General features: G+C 62.4%; 1 protein-coding gene across 10 annotated transcripts in view; it reads right to left on the reverse strand.

Moving 5' to 3' along the window:
- Nucleotides 1-11,329, reverse strand: part of LOC106731236 (troponin T, cardiac muscle) — a 31,244-nt gene extending 19,915 nt beyond the window's left edge. For 6 of the 10 annotated variants that reach the window (XM_032466867.1, XM_032466866.1, XM_032466868.1 and 3 more), the window contains exons 1-5: nucleotides 11,062-11,206; nucleotides 4,050-4,187; nucleotides 2,082-2,883; nucleotides 1,504-1,608; nucleotides 705-748 (exon numbers count right to left, since the gene is read on the reverse strand). In XM_032466867.1, coding sequence (XP_032322758.1) covers nucleotides 705-748; nucleotides 1,504-1,608; nucleotides 2,082-2,883; nucleotides 4,050-4,187; nucleotides 11,062-11,099 — 1,127 coding nt within the window. In that variant the 5' untranslated portion in view covers nucleotides 11,100-11,206. Of the gene's footprint in view, nucleotides 1-704; nucleotides 749-1,503; nucleotides 1,609-2,081; nucleotides 2,884-4,049; nucleotides 4,188-9,060; nucleotides 10,018-11,061 lie in introns of those variants that run through there. The other 4 variants (XM_032466872.1, XM_032466869.1, XM_032466871.1 and 1 more) reach the window with 4 other exon arrangements.
- Between the last annotated feature and the right edge of the window lie 6,571 nt (nucleotides 11,330-17,900).

Genomic DNA, 17,900 nt, shown 5'->3' on the forward strand with positions numbered 1-17,900 from the left:
GGGCCGAGTCCCCGGGGACCCTGCGGTCCTCCCTAGGGACAGTCGTTCAGCAGGACATCCCCAGGACCAGAAACAAATGCCACCCGTCCCCCACACTATCACTGCCCCCTAAAAACGTCTCCTGAATCAGCTCTTCCCCCTCCACCTTCCCCACTGCAGCCTCCTCCCCCCTCACCCCTGTCCTCAGGCCCCAGGACAGCATGAGGTTCAGGATCTGGCCCTGCCTGCCCTCCTGACACCAGTGTCCCCCACAACCCCTTTCTCGCCACCCGGAAGAGCCAGCCAGCCAACTGGACACCTTGAGCATGTCACACTCCGTGCCTCTCCACATGCTGTTCCCACTTATCAAAATGCAGCCCCAGGCTCCCGCCTGGGCATGTCCCCTAGTTCTTCAAATCCATTCGGATGTCGGCAGCCCTGTGACAAACTCCCCCTGGCTCGCATTCCAGTCCCTAAGTGGCTCTCGCATGTTTAATGGTCTGATGGGGCTGCTTGAGGGCAACTCTGTCTTATCCACCTCGGAGCAGCTCCCCCATCCTTCCCTCCCTGGTCCCCACGTCGGCCTCAGTGCCCATGTTAACCCTGCGGGACCCGGCGCCCGCCCCATTGCGTGCCCTGCAGCACAAGGAGGGCAGGTGGCAGGCTGGGAAAGCACATGCCAGAGTGACCAGGTGGGTGCGAGCCTGAGCCCCCCAGCCCCTGACCTGCGGGTTAAGGTGGTCTCGGAGTTGTCCCTCCTGGGGCTCATCTGAAAAGAGATGGGAGATGCCGATGAGTCGGGGTCCCAAGGAGGCCATGGCCCCCTCAAGGGCTCAGTTTTCAGAACATGTCCACCTCCTGGGGCCTCCCACCCACCCCTGCTCACTCCCCACCACACTCCCACTGAAGGCCCTCCTCTGATCTGGGACCCCCACCTGCCCACCAGGCTGGGTCAGCAGCCCCTCCCTGGACGCCCCCAGGGGGACCTGAAACCTCCAGTTTCCCGTCTGCTTCCCACCGCCCTGGGCCCTGTAGGGCAGTGACGGGCACCAGCCGGCATCCGGCCTCGAGCCTCCTCCCTGGGCCTGGCACAGCACACGGTCAGTCAGAAAATGAGTGAATGACCTGGCAAACAGAGCCGCCAGAAGTAAATGCTGGAATGAGGGGAGGCGAGCGGCCCCCGCCCACGAGGTGCGCGCTCCAGCGGTAGAGAAGGGTGCTGGGCACAAGAGCCCCCTGACTTGCCCTGCTGAGCAAGGAAGGAACTGAGCAGGCCTCCCAGGGCCACGTCCCCCCAGTGCTGCCTTCTTGCAGGCCGGCTGCGCCGCCAGGCGGGGCTGTTCAGCCTCGGCCACACCCACCCCCACCCGCTAACAGCCCCTCTACTACCCAGCCGCAGCCGCGCCCAGGGCCCGCCGCATGCAGACAGCCTCGCTGCTGTCTCGCCCAGGGCCCCGTGCTGACGGGGGCTGGTCTCCACGTGCCCTCCAGAGGGCTGCGGACAAAGGTGCCCCGGGCCCTCACCCGAAAGGAGATGGTCCTGGGGCTGGAGCGCTGGAGGGAGCTGCTGTAGGTGGACTGGGTGGGCGAGGGTGTGTCTGCCTCATCCTCCTTGCTGGGAATTTTCATCTGGATGGAGTGGAGGAGGGGATTGTCACACACAGGTCTGGGCAGCCCCGAGCCCAAGCCGCCACAGGGGCCCAGCTGGCCTGGCTCATCCCAGGAGCTGCAGGGGGAAGGGGGAGACAGTCCTGTGCCCTGTCGACTGCCTTCTGCCCCTCCACCCCTGCTGTGGGGATGGTGCACACAGTCCTAGGGGCCAGGCCACCAGGCAGAGCTTTCCAGGGGAACTTCCAGAAGGATCTGAAGCTTCCCAAGAGTTTGCTAGGGTCTGGAGTCGGGGCCCTGGATGAGGATCTGGTGCGGGGTATCAGGTGCCCCCCACCACACAGCCGATAACCACCCCCCAACGACTGCTCTACCCTGACAGCGTCTGGAAGCAGGTAGGGACAGAAGAAATGGCCTAGAGGGAGGACAGGGGACAGCGAGGGAACCAGGGGCCACTTGGGCAGGACCAAAGGGGAGGGGGTGTCACTGCCAACCTGGAGAGTGATGGGTGGGAGGCGGCAAGCCACTGTCAGAGGCTCCGGCCTTTGCTCTCGCAGCCCTGCCGAGGACGGGGGCTTCTTCTCGGGGCCGGCCCTTCTCTGCTCCTCGGCGGTGGACGGGCTCTCCCCAGAGGCCAGCTGCTCCCGGGCCTCGGGCTTTGTCTCCGTGGCCGGGGTCTTCTCAAAGACTGACGCCTTCTCAGACACCAGGCTCCTCTCTGAGGCCGGCGCCTTCCCTGAGGCCGGCAGCTTCTCTGAGACACTGGTTTTTTCCAGAACTGATCTCTTTCCTGAGGCGGTCGTTTTTTCCAACACTGCGATCCTCTCCAACACAGACACTTGGTCGCGGCTGGGGGCCTTCTCAGAGACGGAGAGCTTGGAGTCTGGTCTCTTTTCAGGCACTAATGTCTTCTCTGCAGCAGAGGGCTTCTCCGGAGCCGGGCCTTTTTCTGAGACCCCCCTCCTGCTGCCTCCTGGCTCCCTGCCGGCCGAGCTCTCCTCCTCCTCCTCCAGGGCCCAGGAGCCCGGCCGCCCCTGGCTCAGTCTCCTGCGAGATGGCAGCTCCACCTCCTTCTTGGGCACCGGGGGCGCCTTCTTGGCCTGCCCAGCGCCTGAGCTGTCCCTCCCCTCCTCTGCCTCCAGCTGCTCCCGGATGGGGGCCTGTGCCACCTCCACCGCCTGCCGCCTCTGCCTCCGCTCCTGCCGCGACCTGAGGGTGGCCGGGACATCCTCGTCCTCACCTTTGGAGGCTGGGGGTAGTGGCTGGGGCACCTCTGCTTCCTCCATGCTCAGCGATCTGAGTTGGAAGGTGGGAGATGGGGCAGGAGACAGAGTCAGGAGCCATCAGGGGGCCACCACGGGGGCCCCGCTGGCCTGGCTCATCCCAGGAGCTGCAGGTTCACTCGGCCCAGTGAAGATGCCTCTGGGGCCTCGCCCAACCACCATCAGTTCAGTAAGGATCCTTTACCAGCTTTGTACAGTGGGCTTATGGGACACCATCTGAACAAAGTGAACCACCTTTAAACAAAGTTTATAAACCCCTGTAAGGGGCAACCATCCCGTGTTCTGCCCCAGTCAACAAAAACCGTGTCAGACCCCATGTAGGGCACTGAGATCAAAAGGAATGTGTGGTCCCTGCCTCTTACAGCTTACATCAAGACCAGAGACAGTGAGGGGTTGTCACAGGTCACACAGGCACCAGGCGGTGCAGCTCGGAGTAGAGCCCAGCTTCTGAGGCACCACCCGCATCCCTGTCAGCTACGTGGGAGCAGCCCAGGACACACAGCCTTGTCCCTCCTCTGGGGGACCCCGGGGAACAGGAGCAACATAAGAGGACTGTCCAAAAGCCATTGCACTTGGCCTCCAGCAGAGGGGACTTTTCCTTCCTCACCACCCCGCTCGCCATGTGATCTGGGGCCAGTTGATTCTCGGTCTGAGCCTGTTTCCAAATCTGCAAACTGGGCTTGTTCAGAGGTGAGATGAGACTCCTCCCACGAGGCACCCAGGAGCATCCGATGAGCTCAGCCCTTCTCTCCCTGCCCCTCGGAACCCTAAACCCTGGTGGCCAGACGAGCCCCGGGGTCCTCCCCTCGGAGGTGAATTACGGTCAGGGTTAGACGGAGGCAGCTTGGTTTAATGGAGGGGCTGGGCCACAGCGCCTGACAGATGTGCACGACAACTGTGGCCTGCCTGCCACTGTTTGGATGGGTGCCCACTGCACGTCCCCTGTGTGCTCTTTGACCCAGTTTCTCCATTTGCAAGGTGGGTTAACAACGCTCTCTCTCAGGATACCGTCACGATTGCGTTGCGCTCATTAAATGTCCAGCAAAGGACTGCCCAGTCCAGGGAGTACCAGTCCTAACTGCTGTCCTGATGAGGGCAGAACCCGGTGGGGCAGCTGGTCCCCCCGGCTCTCTGGCAGGGATGCCGCCGCGCCGCCCCCCACCCCCGACACCTGCGCACCTCTCCAGGGCCGGCGGGTCTGCATCTGGGGACGGCCAGGGAGCTTCATCGTCCGAGGTGGACCTCAGATTGCGGTGCCGCCGCCGCCGTTCCCGCTCCTGCTCTTCCTCATCCTCCAGGGTCCACTGCCTGGCCAGGCTGGCGGGGGGAGGGGGTCAGCACAGCCCAGGAGAGCCCCGAGCCCCGCCCCCCAGCTGCGACAACAGGAGGTGTTCCCCCCCCCCCCGCTCTGTGTCACAGATGCCCCCGGGGCAAAACCACCCAGATGGGAACCCCTGGCCTGGACTTCACCCTGGGCCCCGGTGTGGGCAGGGGCCGCTCTCTGGGGTGACCGGGCACGTGGGCGGGGGCCGCTCTTCTGCCTGGAAGTGGTGGGCGACCTTGACAAGCCCCTTGCTCTGGTCCTGGGCTCTCAGATGAAACCCCACACAGACAGGCAGCAATGTCCTCGGTCACTCGGCTCCCCGTGGGGCTTCTCAGCTTGGCAGAGGGGAGACCCTCAAACCAGAGCAACTACACCCAAGGAGATTCTGGTGTCACCTTCTCGTCACCTGCCAGGACCTCTGGGAGCCTCTCTCCTTCTAGAGCCAGCTCTCCCGTGTGTCCCGGAGCAAGGGGCACACCCCGCTTTTGGCTCATGCCCCGCCCCCTCCATTCACAGGACCAGCGAGGCCTTCTCACACCCACCCACCCACCCCCGCCAGCTGCCCCGGCCACCTCCTTCAACCTGTCCACCCATCCAGCCACACGTCCATCCAAACTCCCCTCCAGGCACCCCCTTCCCCACGCACCTGACCTACAGCCTCCCCACCTCCCTCCACCCACCTGCCCTTCCATCTCGACCAAAGAGCAGGTATCACTGGGGACCTGCACTGGGCCTGTCCCCATCGGGAACTGTGGGTTTACAGAGCAGGGCAGGGTCCCTGCCCTGGAGACACCCACCATCCAGTGAGAAAGAGAAGAGTGTCCACCAACCAGAGCATGGACGTTGCTCTACACAGGGAGAGAATGGTTACTGCTGGCCGGGATTGTCAGGAAAGGCCCCAGAAAAGACTGAAACTTGGTTGGACCTCAGTGAGAGTGATGGGCGGGGCTGGGAGAAGCCAGGGGTCCAGGGGGAGGGGGTCCCGGAGGAGGGAGGAGGTCCAGGCGGAGGGGAGGGACCAGCAAGCCTAGAGGTCAGAGGTGGGGGATTGTTGGAGGGGGAGGCCGAGCTTCACCCAGAGCAGCAGGAGGTCTGGGCTGAGGGTCAGCCACCAAGTGCTGTCTGGGGTCCAGATCAGGAGGGTCTGGAAGAAGCCGCCTCCTTGCCCAGAGTCACGGCAGAGGCTGTAAGGCCTCCCCTGGCCCGGACAGGTGCCAAACCTGTTCTCCCAGCCTCTCCCGCTGCCCAGCCCTGCCCCCCTCCTACAGGGCATCCCATGCAACCAAGCCTCAATTTGAGGAGTAGATGTGTTTCTGGGAAAGAGAAAAAGAAAAATCATGCAAACCCATGAGCTTTATAAACGGAAGTACATGTAAGATGCGTCTGAGGAGCTTCCTGAGGAAGAGTCCCCTGCCCCCCAAGGAGTCTCCTAGGGGGCGGGGTCTGCAGGGCTGGGCCCTCCTGCCCGGGCAGCTCACCCCTCCCCTCCCCGGTTCTCCTTTCTAAAAGCAGAGTCACACAGTGGCCCCAATCTTTTTTTCTAGGTCCAGCATCACATTTGTTGACCAACTATTCACTAAACACACATTTTTTGAGCCAGACAGGTTCCGGGGATGGGGTGTAGCAAGGAAGGAGATGGCAGGGGTTCCTCCTTCCTCGGGGCACATGTCGGAGTGTGGGAGTCAGATCTAGAGCAGGAAGGGGCTCAAGGACGTCGATGCCTGGTGGGGAGCGGGCCCTGGGAGCCAGAGGAACCGGACCTGGCAGCGATGCCCCGGGAGGAGTGCACGGCAGGCACACCGGCCTGGGTGTGAGGGTGTGATGGCTGTGCTCAGGGGAAGGGGGGCCAGGGCGCGGGCCTCGGGGACCAGGGAAAGAGCATGGGGTTTATTCCAGTGTGCAGGGGGCCACTGGACAGCGTCACACAGAGGGCTGACGGGGCAAGACTTACTGTTACTACGACTGTAAATCCCTCTGGCCGCTGGGTGGAGAGCAAACCTTAAGGATGGGGAAGCGGGGCTGGGGAGAGGGGCACGTGTCCCCCATAGTGCCCCCTTTCCGGGAGACTCCTGCAGCTGCCTGGGCGAGAGCCCTGCTGGCATGAACAGGGGTGGTGACAGAGAGATGGGGAAAGTCATGGATCTGGGACATGTTCTGAAGATTGAGCCCACAGGGCTTGCTGATGGGCTGGATGAGGGGCGAGGGAAAGAGAAAAATCAAGGAAAACGCCTCGGCATTTCGGCCGGAGCAACTCCTGGTGCTGCTGTTAGACAGATGGGGTCGACCAGGAAGGAAGGGGTCTGGTGAGATGGCAGGCAGCAGAGGGAGGGGAGGCAAGAAATGAAGCGTGAGGAGGAGATGCCCTGGAGAGGAAGGAGACCCGGGAACCGAGAAGGGCTGACCTGGAGCGGAGCCAGGCCGGTCGGTCCACACCACTGGAAGGGCCAGGCCGCCAGGAGGCAGTACTGAGCAGAGGCTCCGGGTCCCTGAGAAAGAGCTGTCGGAAAGTGTAGGGGAACCCAGGAAAAAGGAACTGGTGACCACCAGCAGCTCTTCTGAGTTTTAATGGGAAGAAAAGTTAAGATGGGATGGTCCCCAGAGCAGGACGTGCATGCAAAGGCTGCTTTTATAGTTCAAATGAAGCAGAGAGGAGAGTACAGAGGGTGGAGCAGGACGGGGAAGAAGCTGCCCCACGAGGAGAGGAAACACCACGGGATGGGGCGCGTTCATCTCCAGCACCCACCGCGGCGCCCAGCAGCACGCACACGTGCCGGCAGACGTGGGACAGCGTGGCGAGTCAGCCTTCCTCCCCAGGAATCGCCACGTCCGCCTTGATAAACAGGAGCACGAGAGGGAGCAAACCCTAGGCCCCACATGGCATCTGCCCACGCCCCGGGCCCTTGGAAGGGAACCTTCCAGAACCTCCCAAGTCTGACCATCAGGGCAGCTCTCGGTGAAAACCTCAGTTCCCCCTCTTCAGTCAGGTCTCCCCTCCCCCTGCATGGGATGGGGAGGACTCCCCGTGGCCTTGACCACGGATGGAAGCCAGATTCCCTGGGCCTTCAAGATCACTCACTTACTCCTTAGGAACCAGGCCCCCTGCCCCATGCCTCCCCACTGCCCTCTTCAGCCGCTTTCCTCTGGGGCCACATTGGCGTCCTTCCCTCCTCCTCTGGACCCAGCCCTGCCCAAGTCCACAGTCTAGGACCAGCCGCACCCTACAAAGCTGAGGGATGCCCCTTCCTTGGGGAGAGTGGCCCACAGAGCCAGGCGCTCCTCCTCCCCAAACCCCCGGCCTCAGCCAGGGGCGGAGCCTCCAGGATTCCTTGGGCCTGAGCAACCTGGTTCCCACACAGGCCTCAGCCCTCAGGGGAGCCGCTGGTTTGTTTACGGGGCCTGAGACGTCCACGGTGTGTGATCTGTCAGAGCCTGGTCTCCTCGGAAGTGACTCACTCCCAGGCGGGCCATCGCCCTGCAGGGTCCCAGGGCTGGAGCTGCAGGAGGTGGGGCCCAGGTATCCTGGAGTGTCCCCCAGCTCTGCATCAAGACCCCACCGGTCACCCAAGTGATGTGGTCAACCCCACCCCACCCTGGGAGACATGTCATCTCCACAAAGCAAAGCGTGTTCCTCTAAAGATGAGGAAGAAGAGGGGAGGAGGGCGAAGGTCAGGGTCCTGGGGAGCTGGCAGGGGCAGCAGCTGAGGCCCCGTGATAAATACATGATAACCGAGGGCCGAGGACAGGGCTGGGCGTTCGAGGGCACACAAATGCTTGCTGAATATGAACAGGGAATCAAAACACAAAGGGCGGAGGAGCCAGGGCCCCGGCTGTGCTGAGGCCTCCCGATGGCCTTCTCGGGGCAGGTGCAATTGTTCCATTTTGCAGATGAGGGCTCTGGGGCTCACAGGGGCTCACAGCGCTGCCAAAACAGGACAGGATGAAAAGAAGGAACCGAGTTCCAGCCTAGGTCAGCCTCTCAAGGGCCCTTAACCACAAGCCCAAGTGGCAGGAGGGACAGACAGACGTCCTGCGAGGCACAGCTCCAAAGCAGAGCGAGGCCCCACCGACCAGGGAGCCCAACACCTGCACAGTCAGAAGGGCTCAGGGGAGCCTGTGGGGCTCAGGACATGCAGGGCTCCCCGGCCCAGGCAGCTCTCACCAGCTGATGCCACGGCCCTGGGCAGCTGCCCTGCCACCCCCACCCAAAACCCTGTCCTCCACCTCCTAGCCTTATTTGGGGACACACATCCCTTTGCCACCCTCCCTACTCCTGACTTCACAGCTCCACCCTTAGGAGAAGGGACTTCTTTCCCTTGAGCTGGCTCTGCTCCCTCCCTCGGGCCTTCTTCCTGTGCACTCGCTGCAGCTGTGGGTAGGCGGGGGTGTGAGTGCCCTCAGGTGTACCAGCAGAACACTTCTCCCCCAGCTGAACTCCATCTGGAAGCCCATCGCACGACAGATCGACAGATCGAGGCTCAGGGGCTCTGGTTAAAGCAGGGAAGGGTGTGAAGGCCACCCCAGAGCATCCTGGGAACCCTGGGGCCCAAAGAGCATGGGTCTGCACGTCTTGGAAGAGGAGAAAAGGGCGCCCAGGCCGGGCCCTGGGCCAGAAGACGCAGCTCTGATTGGCCGCGTGGCCTTGGGCCACTGTGCAACCCCCGAGGGGGACAGGCCTTCCACGCAATGAGGGGTCACTGCGGGTGGCCAGCGGGGTCCCTTCCAGCACTGATAGTCTAGGGAGAGGTGTCAGGGAGAGCCGAGGGCTGCTCAAGGCCCAGGCAGGGAAATGATTAACCACCGCCGCTCAGTCCCGGGCGCTCCCAGATCCACCCCTCACCCCCCATGGACAGGCCCGCCCAGCCTCACCCCTCACCAGGCGGGCCCAAGAAGGAGAGGGCAAGGCCGCTGACCGGGGCCCCTGGCCAACCAGCTCACCGCTGTCCCCGTCCCAGGGCTGGAGTGTCAGAATTTCTGCCTCGTGCCAAGGCAGGGCGGTAGGCTGGACCTCGGCTGCCCACCTGGGCCCTGTCTGGGGCCACACTCCTCACACCCTCCTCCCAGGCCTCCCAGCCTGGGAGGCTCAGTTGACTATGACTCACAGCCCCTCCCTCCTGCCAGCTGAGGCTTGTTCACAAGGGAGCGGGACGGGAGGGCCCTCTGCTCCAGGTGCCTCATCAGGGTGACTGCTGGCAACAGCTGTGTCTGCCCACAAGGCTTGGGGAGGGCTGGGGCCCAGCAGGGAGGCAGGCCAGGAGCTCTGCGGCAGGACCGGCTCTCTAGGGGGTGTCCCTCGCTGCCCTGGACATCCCATGGCACTGGCCCCCGCCCCTGCAGCCACAGGAGACCAGGTCCATCTGAGCACGGGACAAGCCAAGACCAGACCCTGCTCCCATTTTAAAAGTTCCAGTACCCCCGCTGCCCAGCCGGCACCCCCCCACACACACACATCCAGGCACGCTCTCAGACTGAGAGCTCCTGAGTCAGTCGTGTCTGCTTTGTGTTTTTAACCCAACACACTGTCCTGTGGTTTTCAACAGACACCCGAACAAACTCGGACTCCCAAGGCCCAGACTCAACCACTTAAGGACCTACCACCCACCCGGACCTGTTGGCACTCCGCAGGCCATAACCACACTCGCCTACACGGGGCCCACACTTGTGTGCACACAGAGGCACACTGACACAGATACGCCCCAACTGGAAGCACAGACACTCCCACATCAACCCCCTGCACGCAGAGTCCGAGGCCTTGACCTCTGGCCCCGCCCTCAGCACAGACCCTCCCTGGGTGTGTCCATCCCCTGAGGCAGCTGGTCCAAACGTCCAGAGCATGAGTTCCTCCTTCCTTGGGGCATACTCCTCCCTCTTTCTGGACGGAGGTGACCAGACAACCGCTTCAGAACAGCGAGGTCTGAGGGTCCGGGGAGGACCCCAGCCCTGGAGAATGAACTGCCATAGGGAGGCCAGGTCTGAGACCTCGGGGAAGCTCCAGGGCCCCTGGGTGGGGGCAGATGGGGATCACCTTGATGAGGAAGGCCTGGGAGGGGGCTAATCCACACCTGAGAGGGGCCAAGAGGCCAGTTTCTACTGGCTAGAGCCTTTGGGGTCAAAGAAGTAGGGACCCCACTCCGATCCATGACTACATGGGCCTCAGTCTCCTTGGGGACAAAATTGTGGGAGGGGAATGGAGAGATCGGAGGTGAAGATGCTCGGGTAAGCATCTCTAGGGGATGTGCAGGGTGACTCCAAGAGGAGTCCAGGGGTCACCAACCGCATGAGGAGTGCCGCCTCCTGAACACCCCCACCCTTCTCTGACCCAGCAGATGTCCAGCAGGCAGTGATAAGATACCCAGTCCCCTGACCCTTTGAAGGACCAGCTCACAAGTAAAGACTGAAACACAGAGGGGGACAGCAACTATCTTGAAGTCACCCAGTGCAGACACCACCCCAGAATGCCACACTCAGAACCTGAGCCTTACCAGTGGGAGGGGACCTGTCCCCCTCTGGTCCTGGTCGCTGACCCCTGTCCTGCTGACCCTCAGGGCGGTCCTGGCCCTGTGCCCCCTCCTCCTCTCCAAGGGGGGCTGTGAGGCATCTAGGGCCACTCACAGCTCCCTGCAGGGAACCAAGATCGGCGAGGGGGGCTTCCCAGGACATGAGGCTTGGTCATAACTCCCTAACGACTCCTCCATCCCCAAAACGGCCTCCCCAGTCTGGGACAGCGCTCCCAGGCAGCCTGCTTGTGCCTCGGTCCCCAGAGGAGAAGGAGGCGGATGGAGAGCCGGGACACCTGGGGCCGCCCCAGTTCGGCCCCAGCTCCGTCGCCCCCCAGGACCGGCCAGCCCCCCGGAGAGGCCGCGGGCTCACCTGGACAGCGCGGCCCAGTCCTTCCTGCTGACGGACATGCCGCCGGAGCCCGCGCGCCCGCCGCGTGCGTCGTGTCCGCTCGGCGCCGCCCCGCCGCCCGCCGCCCGCCGCCGGCGCAGGTAGGCTCACCTGGCCTCTTATCCCGCCGGCCCCGCGCCCCGCGCAGCCGCGCGCCGCCGGCCGCCCGTGATTGGCCCGTGGGTGTGGGCGTCGCGGACGGAGCCGCCCCGGTCCCCGCCCCGGCTGCCCCGCCGCGGGCCCGGGCCCGGCCGCCGGACAGACGGGCGGACGCGCGGACGGACGGGCGCCCGGGCCGCGCGGGGCGGGGGCGGGGACTTCCTGCTCAGAACCTGTCGGACCAGCCGGGCCCGCACGCCCCCCTCCCGCAGGTGCCCGGGGCAGGGGGTCAGACCGAGCTCTCCGCCTGATCCCGAGAAACCCAGGCGGGAAGCGGGCGGGAAGATGAGAGGCCGCGCAGGGAGTCGGGTCTGCAGCGCCCTCCTGGCTCCCGCGGCGCCGCCCGGGGCCCACGACCCCGAGGCCCCAGGAGAGAGCTGGGCGCGCTCGCCCTGTGCCGAGCGCAAAGCTGCAGGCCCGCTCCAGGCCAAGCCCGCCCCTCCCCACGTGAGTGTCGCGGCTCAGTTCTGCAAACACTGGAGTGCCCAGTGCTCTGACAAAGCGAAGATGTCTGAGATCCTCTCGCCGCTGGCTCGTCTGGACTTTGCACTGGAGGGGCCGGGTGTGGAGATGGGCGGAGGAGGCTCGGCTTTTCCCCGGAAGGAAGGGAAGGAAGAGAGCAGTGAACAGACATCTAGGACTGGAGTTCTGGAGCAAGTGCGGGGGCTCAGGTGCCGCCTGCGGCCCGTCCAGGAGCCAGCCTCAGGGGACCAGAGAGGATCAGTCGCTTAGCAGGGGACTCTTATCTTCCTGAAGCATCAGACCTGCAAGGTCAGCGGCTGTGGCTCCTGCTCTGAGAGGAATGAAGAGCAGCCTTAGGCACTGGAGGGGAAGACCAGGGCGGCATGGAACTGCCGCGTCCTGCTGGGCCTTGCTTGCCAGCCTGGCCTCAGACCAGGGGTACAGACCCGGGCCCGGGGCTGGTAGTCTCTACAGGGCCCTCCAGCTCTGAGATCTCCCAGGGAAGGGCGAGCCAGCTGCTGAGCAGAGCCTGCACACAGACACACACAAACACACACACACACCCCTAGCCTGCTAAGGTGTCTCCCTCCCCAAATGCCCTCTCCTCCAAGGAGCCTTCCTTCTTGGAATTGGAGGTGAGGGGTGAGGTTCAAGGAATGCAGGTCACCCTGGGAGCCTGGAGACCTGACTTTGAGCTCTGATTCTGCCGTGTGCACCATGTGACTTGGGGCAAATCACCGCAGCTTCCTGGTTTGCGTAGTGGAAATGATGGCACCTGTCCAGTTCCCTCCAGGTTGTGGGGGTGAAATGAGTTGGTTGTTGAGTGTTGGTGACACTGGGGTGAGCGGTGTGAGGGCTGACGAGGGCCCTGCAGAGACCAAGATGAGCCTTGAGCCACTGGCTTTTCCGGGGAAAGAGGAAGAGGGGCACACTAACCCATGTCCTGGGATGCTGGGATCCCCGGCCCGGCCCTTCCCGGGGAGCCTGCTGGCCCTTGGGGACCTGGAGAACGTTCTTCCCATACATTGTCAGTGGAGACACCGCCACTGAGAAAGAAAAACACTCTGAGTCATTTGAAGCCCGCCTTCTAGGAACACTTCATGAAGCCAGCGGACAGTCGGAAACATCTCTAAAAGCCCAAACTCCAGCACCCTCTCTCTAGACACAAAAACCCAAAGACAAGGAAGGTTGAGTACACATAGTGCCCAGAAAGTTCTCGAGGGCCGGCACTGTGTCTTTCCCAGATGCCCTCCCTGTGCCAGGCCCCAGGCCTGGTGCTGTCAGCGCAGTGGCCTCTGTGTGGCCCAGTGTCTGCCATCAGCATCACGTGGACCCCTCCCTGTGTCTCTGTGCCTGTGTCCAGACTTCTCTCTTCTTATAAAGACATCAGTCCTTGCATCAGAGCCCACCTGAATCCAGTGTGACCGCATTTAAATTTGCTTACATCTGCAAAGACCCCATTTCCCGGTAAGGTCGCCTTCACAGGTAGCAGGGGTCAGGAGTTGAACGTATATTGAGAGGAATGTAATCCTACCCACTGCAATCAGCAAAGAGCCCTGGCTTTCAGTGACACAGAGATGCTGAGGGCTCGGTTCCCGGCCTCACGACAGCCCCTCTCTGGCAGCAGGGACGGATGTGTGCTGATGCACAAGCTCACACGTGTCTGCATGAGCAGGCGTGCACACGCGCCCTCCTGAGCATGCACACACCCAGCCCTACTCAGCACCGACGCTGTGTCATCAGGAGGGACTGAGTCTAATGAAGGGATGGGGCGGCTTCCAGAGGAAAGGACATCTGGGCACTTCTGCCCAGAGAGAGGACTCCTGTGCCTGGAGCCCCACATGCCTCCCACGGCCGACAGGACAGGGGGCCGTGGGCTGCGCTGTGCTGGGGGCTGGCCTCTACCCTGCCGAGTAGGAGGGAGTTGAGGAAACTGAGAAGGCGAACGGCCTTGGAGTGGGAAGGCCCACGGGATTTTGAGAGACAGCCCCAGCCGCAGTGGGACAAGGGTCCAGCTGGAGGGGGAGGCCACCGAGGGGCTACCGTCAAGTCCATAAAAGAAAGAAGAGGCTGGAGCGCCGCTCACCAGGAGGTGAGGAGGTGTTGGCAGGGGCACTGGTAGGCCGAATGGCCATTGAACTGACCGCTGAGGGCGAAGGAGCCAGCAAGGTGACTCCCACTCGCTACCTTGAGGGGCCGGCGAAGGCAGGTCCGTGATGGGACGGGTGCGGGGGTAAGGCAAGGGTCTCAGCCTCGAGCGTTTTTGACTTCTGGGGCCTGATGGTCTTGCCGTGTGGCTGTCCGCACACTGTGAGGTGGCAGCAGCATCTCTGGCCTCCACCTGTTAGAACACTGGGGCCCTGAAGACGGCAGTGGTGGGCTGTCCAGCAGGTGGCCAGACGCTGGGGGCGGGAGCTCTGGAGACAGCTTCCCTGTGTTGCCCAAGGGTGCGTACAGGGCGGTGGGAGAAGGGGTGGCTCACGGGGGCAGGGCCAGTGTTCAGAGCGTCTGAGCCCACGTCCTGCCTCCCCGAGCGTCCTGAGGAGAGGAGGGGTGTCTTGTTCACCTCGGTGTCGCCTCAGCACTTAATGTAGTAGGTTTGGAGAATCACAATAACTTGCTTTGGGAAGGAGAATGGGAAATGCGAACAGCCTGGGAGCCCTTCTGGTGTCACACGGGAGGCTGAGCCAGGGGCCCTCAGCACCCAGGACCCTTGTCCTCCAGGACCAGGGACATCAGCCTCCCGGCAGGTGAGTTGCAGGTAAGAGTGTGCGGCACTTGCTGGGGGAGAAGCCCTTGACCGCGGGCAGCAGGGAGCTCGGGAGGATTCAGAGCAGCCCTGGTTCCAGGAGCGAAACTCGGGGAGACACCCACGTGTCCACCCACAGGAAGATGGGTGAGTCAGTGTTCGTGTTTCCGTCATTTCGTTCTTCCACAGCAGAGAAGATAAATGAATTTTACAACCTTGGCATCGACTGAACAAACAGGAAAAAGCAGGAAGCGTACATGTACACCCGGGCGACAGGAAGATGCCGAAGTGAGCAATGTGTCGTTTCAGGGGCGACAAACATGCAGCGACATCACCCAGGGAACCAGGGGAGTAAAACACATAAAACTGACAGTCAGCCGTGTTCACCTTTGTGGAGACAAGGGTTGCGGCTGGAGGGGGCGCACAGGGGCTTCAGAGGCGCTTGCGATGCCCTTGTTCTTTGCTGCTGTGGGAGCGAAGGCGATTTACATGTCCTGTGAGTTTCAGGCGTACAGCAAACTGCCTCGGTCGCATCTCATTTTCCACCGTAAGCATCGCAAGGTATTGAGCGGCAACACCTGACTTCTTCAAGTGAGTGGTCGCATAGGAGCGTTCATCACGTGATTCTTTAACCTGCACGTACGTTAAAAATTATGATCACGTGCCAGTCACTTCCTCTGGGGAGGATCCGCAGACACAGGGTTTATCGCACCACGAAACCCGGTGAAGGACAGCAGTTTTCAAGACTCCCCAGTCGGTGGGAGGAAGGAGCTACCCCTCCCCTCCCCAGAACAGTGTGGGCTCTGGGATCCCCGGCCCCTATGCCGTGTCTGCACTGCACAGGGCAGCTTTTCTCCCCAGAGAGCCCAGAGTGGAGACAGGGGACCCCCAGCCCCAGGCCAGCAGGGCTGGAAGTCACCCTGCTGTGTCAGTCCTATTCCCACTGTGAGGTGGTCGGACCACACCCTAGAGAGTCCAGGGCGGTAGTTCCCTGACTCTGACTTTTTAGAAACTCATAATATATTTTTTTAATGTGAATAACCAAATGGTGTTGTCACTGTTTCGGTTTGAGAAGTAAAAACGTTAAAAAAGCAATTACCACCTCCTGTCCTCCCACCCCATAAGCAAAGGATATTTTAATACTAAAACCATAAAATTAAGGCATGCATACTTGAGTAAAGGAGAATCCTTTCACTGAACACGCGCAGTTTGTGGAGACTTGACCGCAGGGGCCCTGGCTTCCTGAGCAGGCAGTGGAGCGGCAGAGAATTGGGTCACAGAGATTTGATCAGGAGAGCTGCATCTGGAAGGTTCTGTGACGAGGGACACATGGATGTCCCTCACACTCACTGGCAGGCAGACCACTGCCCTGTGCACTTACAGGCCCATGCACACGGGCACACACTCACCAGGCTCGCTCCTTCCAATGGAAACACACACACACCTCCCCCAGGCGCCTAGGTGGGAGCATCTTCCCTGGTGCCCGGCTGAGCCGTCCTTCTGAGCCTAGGACCCAGGGCGGGCTCACCCAGCCTGTGCCCACCAGTGCAGCCAGGTGGGTGCTGAGCCGGGGCCATCAGTGGACACCTGCTCAGGCCTTCCAGGCCCCTGCCTCTGGCTGGGAGACCAAAGCTCTGCCCACATCCAGCTTCTCAGCAGATCGGGAATCCAGGGACCTGTGTTTCAGTCCTCCCGGTTAGGCTGTGACCTTGAGCAAGCCACCCTCCCTCTCTGGTCTCCGGATGCTGGCTGCAGCCCTGTGACCAGAGCCGAGGGCTGATGGAGGCTCCCGCTGCTCAGCTGTGGCCTCAGGGAACTCCCGGGCGGCTTAGGAGTGTGTCTCCGGGGTAGGAGGCCCGCCCCTCATCTCCAGTGAAGGGCCCGCGCTGGCCGCCTTTGGGAACTGTGAGGAGAGAGCCGCTGGGGTCAGGAGAGGAGGCTGCCGTCCGCTCCGGCTCTGGCGACCTGTCCCAGGCTTGGGCAGCTTGGTCACCCACCTGGAACGAAGCCGGCCCGCCCAGCGCCCTGCGGGGAGTCTGACTCACTTTGTGGGGGGCCACTGGGGTAATGTTTAACTGGCTTCCTCCTTGGCGGGGCACTTCAGTCCCTGCAGCCCTGGGCCTGGGCCTGTCCTGACCGTCCTGCTGCAAGGCGGGCTCCGGACAGACAGTGGCTCAGCCTCCTGTGCCCGCGGAGCCCGAGGACTGGCGGGGGCAGGGGAGCAGCAGCTGGCCTCCCGAGGCTCTGCGGCAGGCAGAGGGTGGCAGCAGGCAGCACTCTGCACTAGTCGTTCCTTCCTTCCGAGGACAAGGCCCCAGCACCAGGCCCCTCTCCAGCTGCAGAGACAGCCCCCAAGAGTCCCTGTCCCTGCTGTTGGGTGTATTTGCATCTCATTTGAATGTTCCCCTCTGTGGAGTCAGGTGAACTCCAAGGTGCATATGCATTGCCCTTGACCCCCGGCCATGTGCCTTCTGGAAAGTGGCAGGCTGGGCACTGTTCAGGCAACTCTGATCCCAGAACAGGGTAACCCCAAAGGCAGGCTGACCCAAGTCGCAGTCCCCAGCCTGCACCTGTCAAACCCCGTGACCTGTGGCGAATTACTTCAATTGTCCAGACCCCATCTCCTCGTGCGTGAAGCTGAGATAACAGGTGTACTTCTGAGGGTTTTGTAAGAACGTAATGACGTGATTCTGATAGAGAGTGATATTAAGCATGGTGACCGTACGGGCTCTAACCGACTGGCTGAGTGAAATCCCAGCCCCTCGTTTGCTAGTTGTGTGACCTCGGGAAGGCACTGACCTCTCTGTGCCTCAGTTTCCCCATCTATAAAATGGGAATGGTGATGGTCCCTTTCTGTGGGGTGTCGTGAAGGTTAGATGAGTTAGTCAAGATGCACAGAGCGGTGCCTGTCATAGAGAAAGTGCGCTGTGGACACTGGTCTTCGTGGGAGGCCCAGCTCCTGGCTCTGCTCTGCTCCTGTCCAGGCCGGGTCGTGCTGGCCCTCTGCGGTCAACAGGGCCTGGGAGAACCATGAGTCTCTCTCCAGAGGCCGTGACTCCTGCGCATGCCCTACTCGTGGTCACAGCGGAGGCAGCCTCACCGCCCCCAACCTGGGGAGCCAGGCCTAGCCCTCTAGCCCATCACCACTTGGGGGCCCAACTGGGCTAGGACTGGGCGGGCTAGGCCTGGCCCTGCCAGGAACAGGAGGAACAGGACCTCCTCCCGGAGGTCCCTTCCGCAGCCAGAGGGCCCTCTTGCCACGGGCTCTGCTCCAGGCATTTGCTCTGAGTCAGGCCCGGGGCTGGTCCTGCCTTTGTAGGGCAGAGTGGGGACCCTAGCCTGCTGGGCCCCAGCTCGACAGTCGACTGGCAGATCTGAGAGCTGCCTGGGCAGCCCCGGGCCAGGCTGTCACAGGCCGAGTGGAGACAGAGCAAGGAGCCCATGCTTCATT

This window comes from Camelus ferus, chromosome 23, assembly GCF_009834535.1.
Source record: "Camelus ferus isolate YT-003-E chromosome 23, BCGSAC_Cfer_1.0, whole genome shotgun sequence".
Classification (NCBI taxonomy): domain Eukaryota; kingdom Metazoa; phylum Chordata; class Mammalia; order Artiodactyla; family Camelidae; genus Camelus; species Camelus ferus.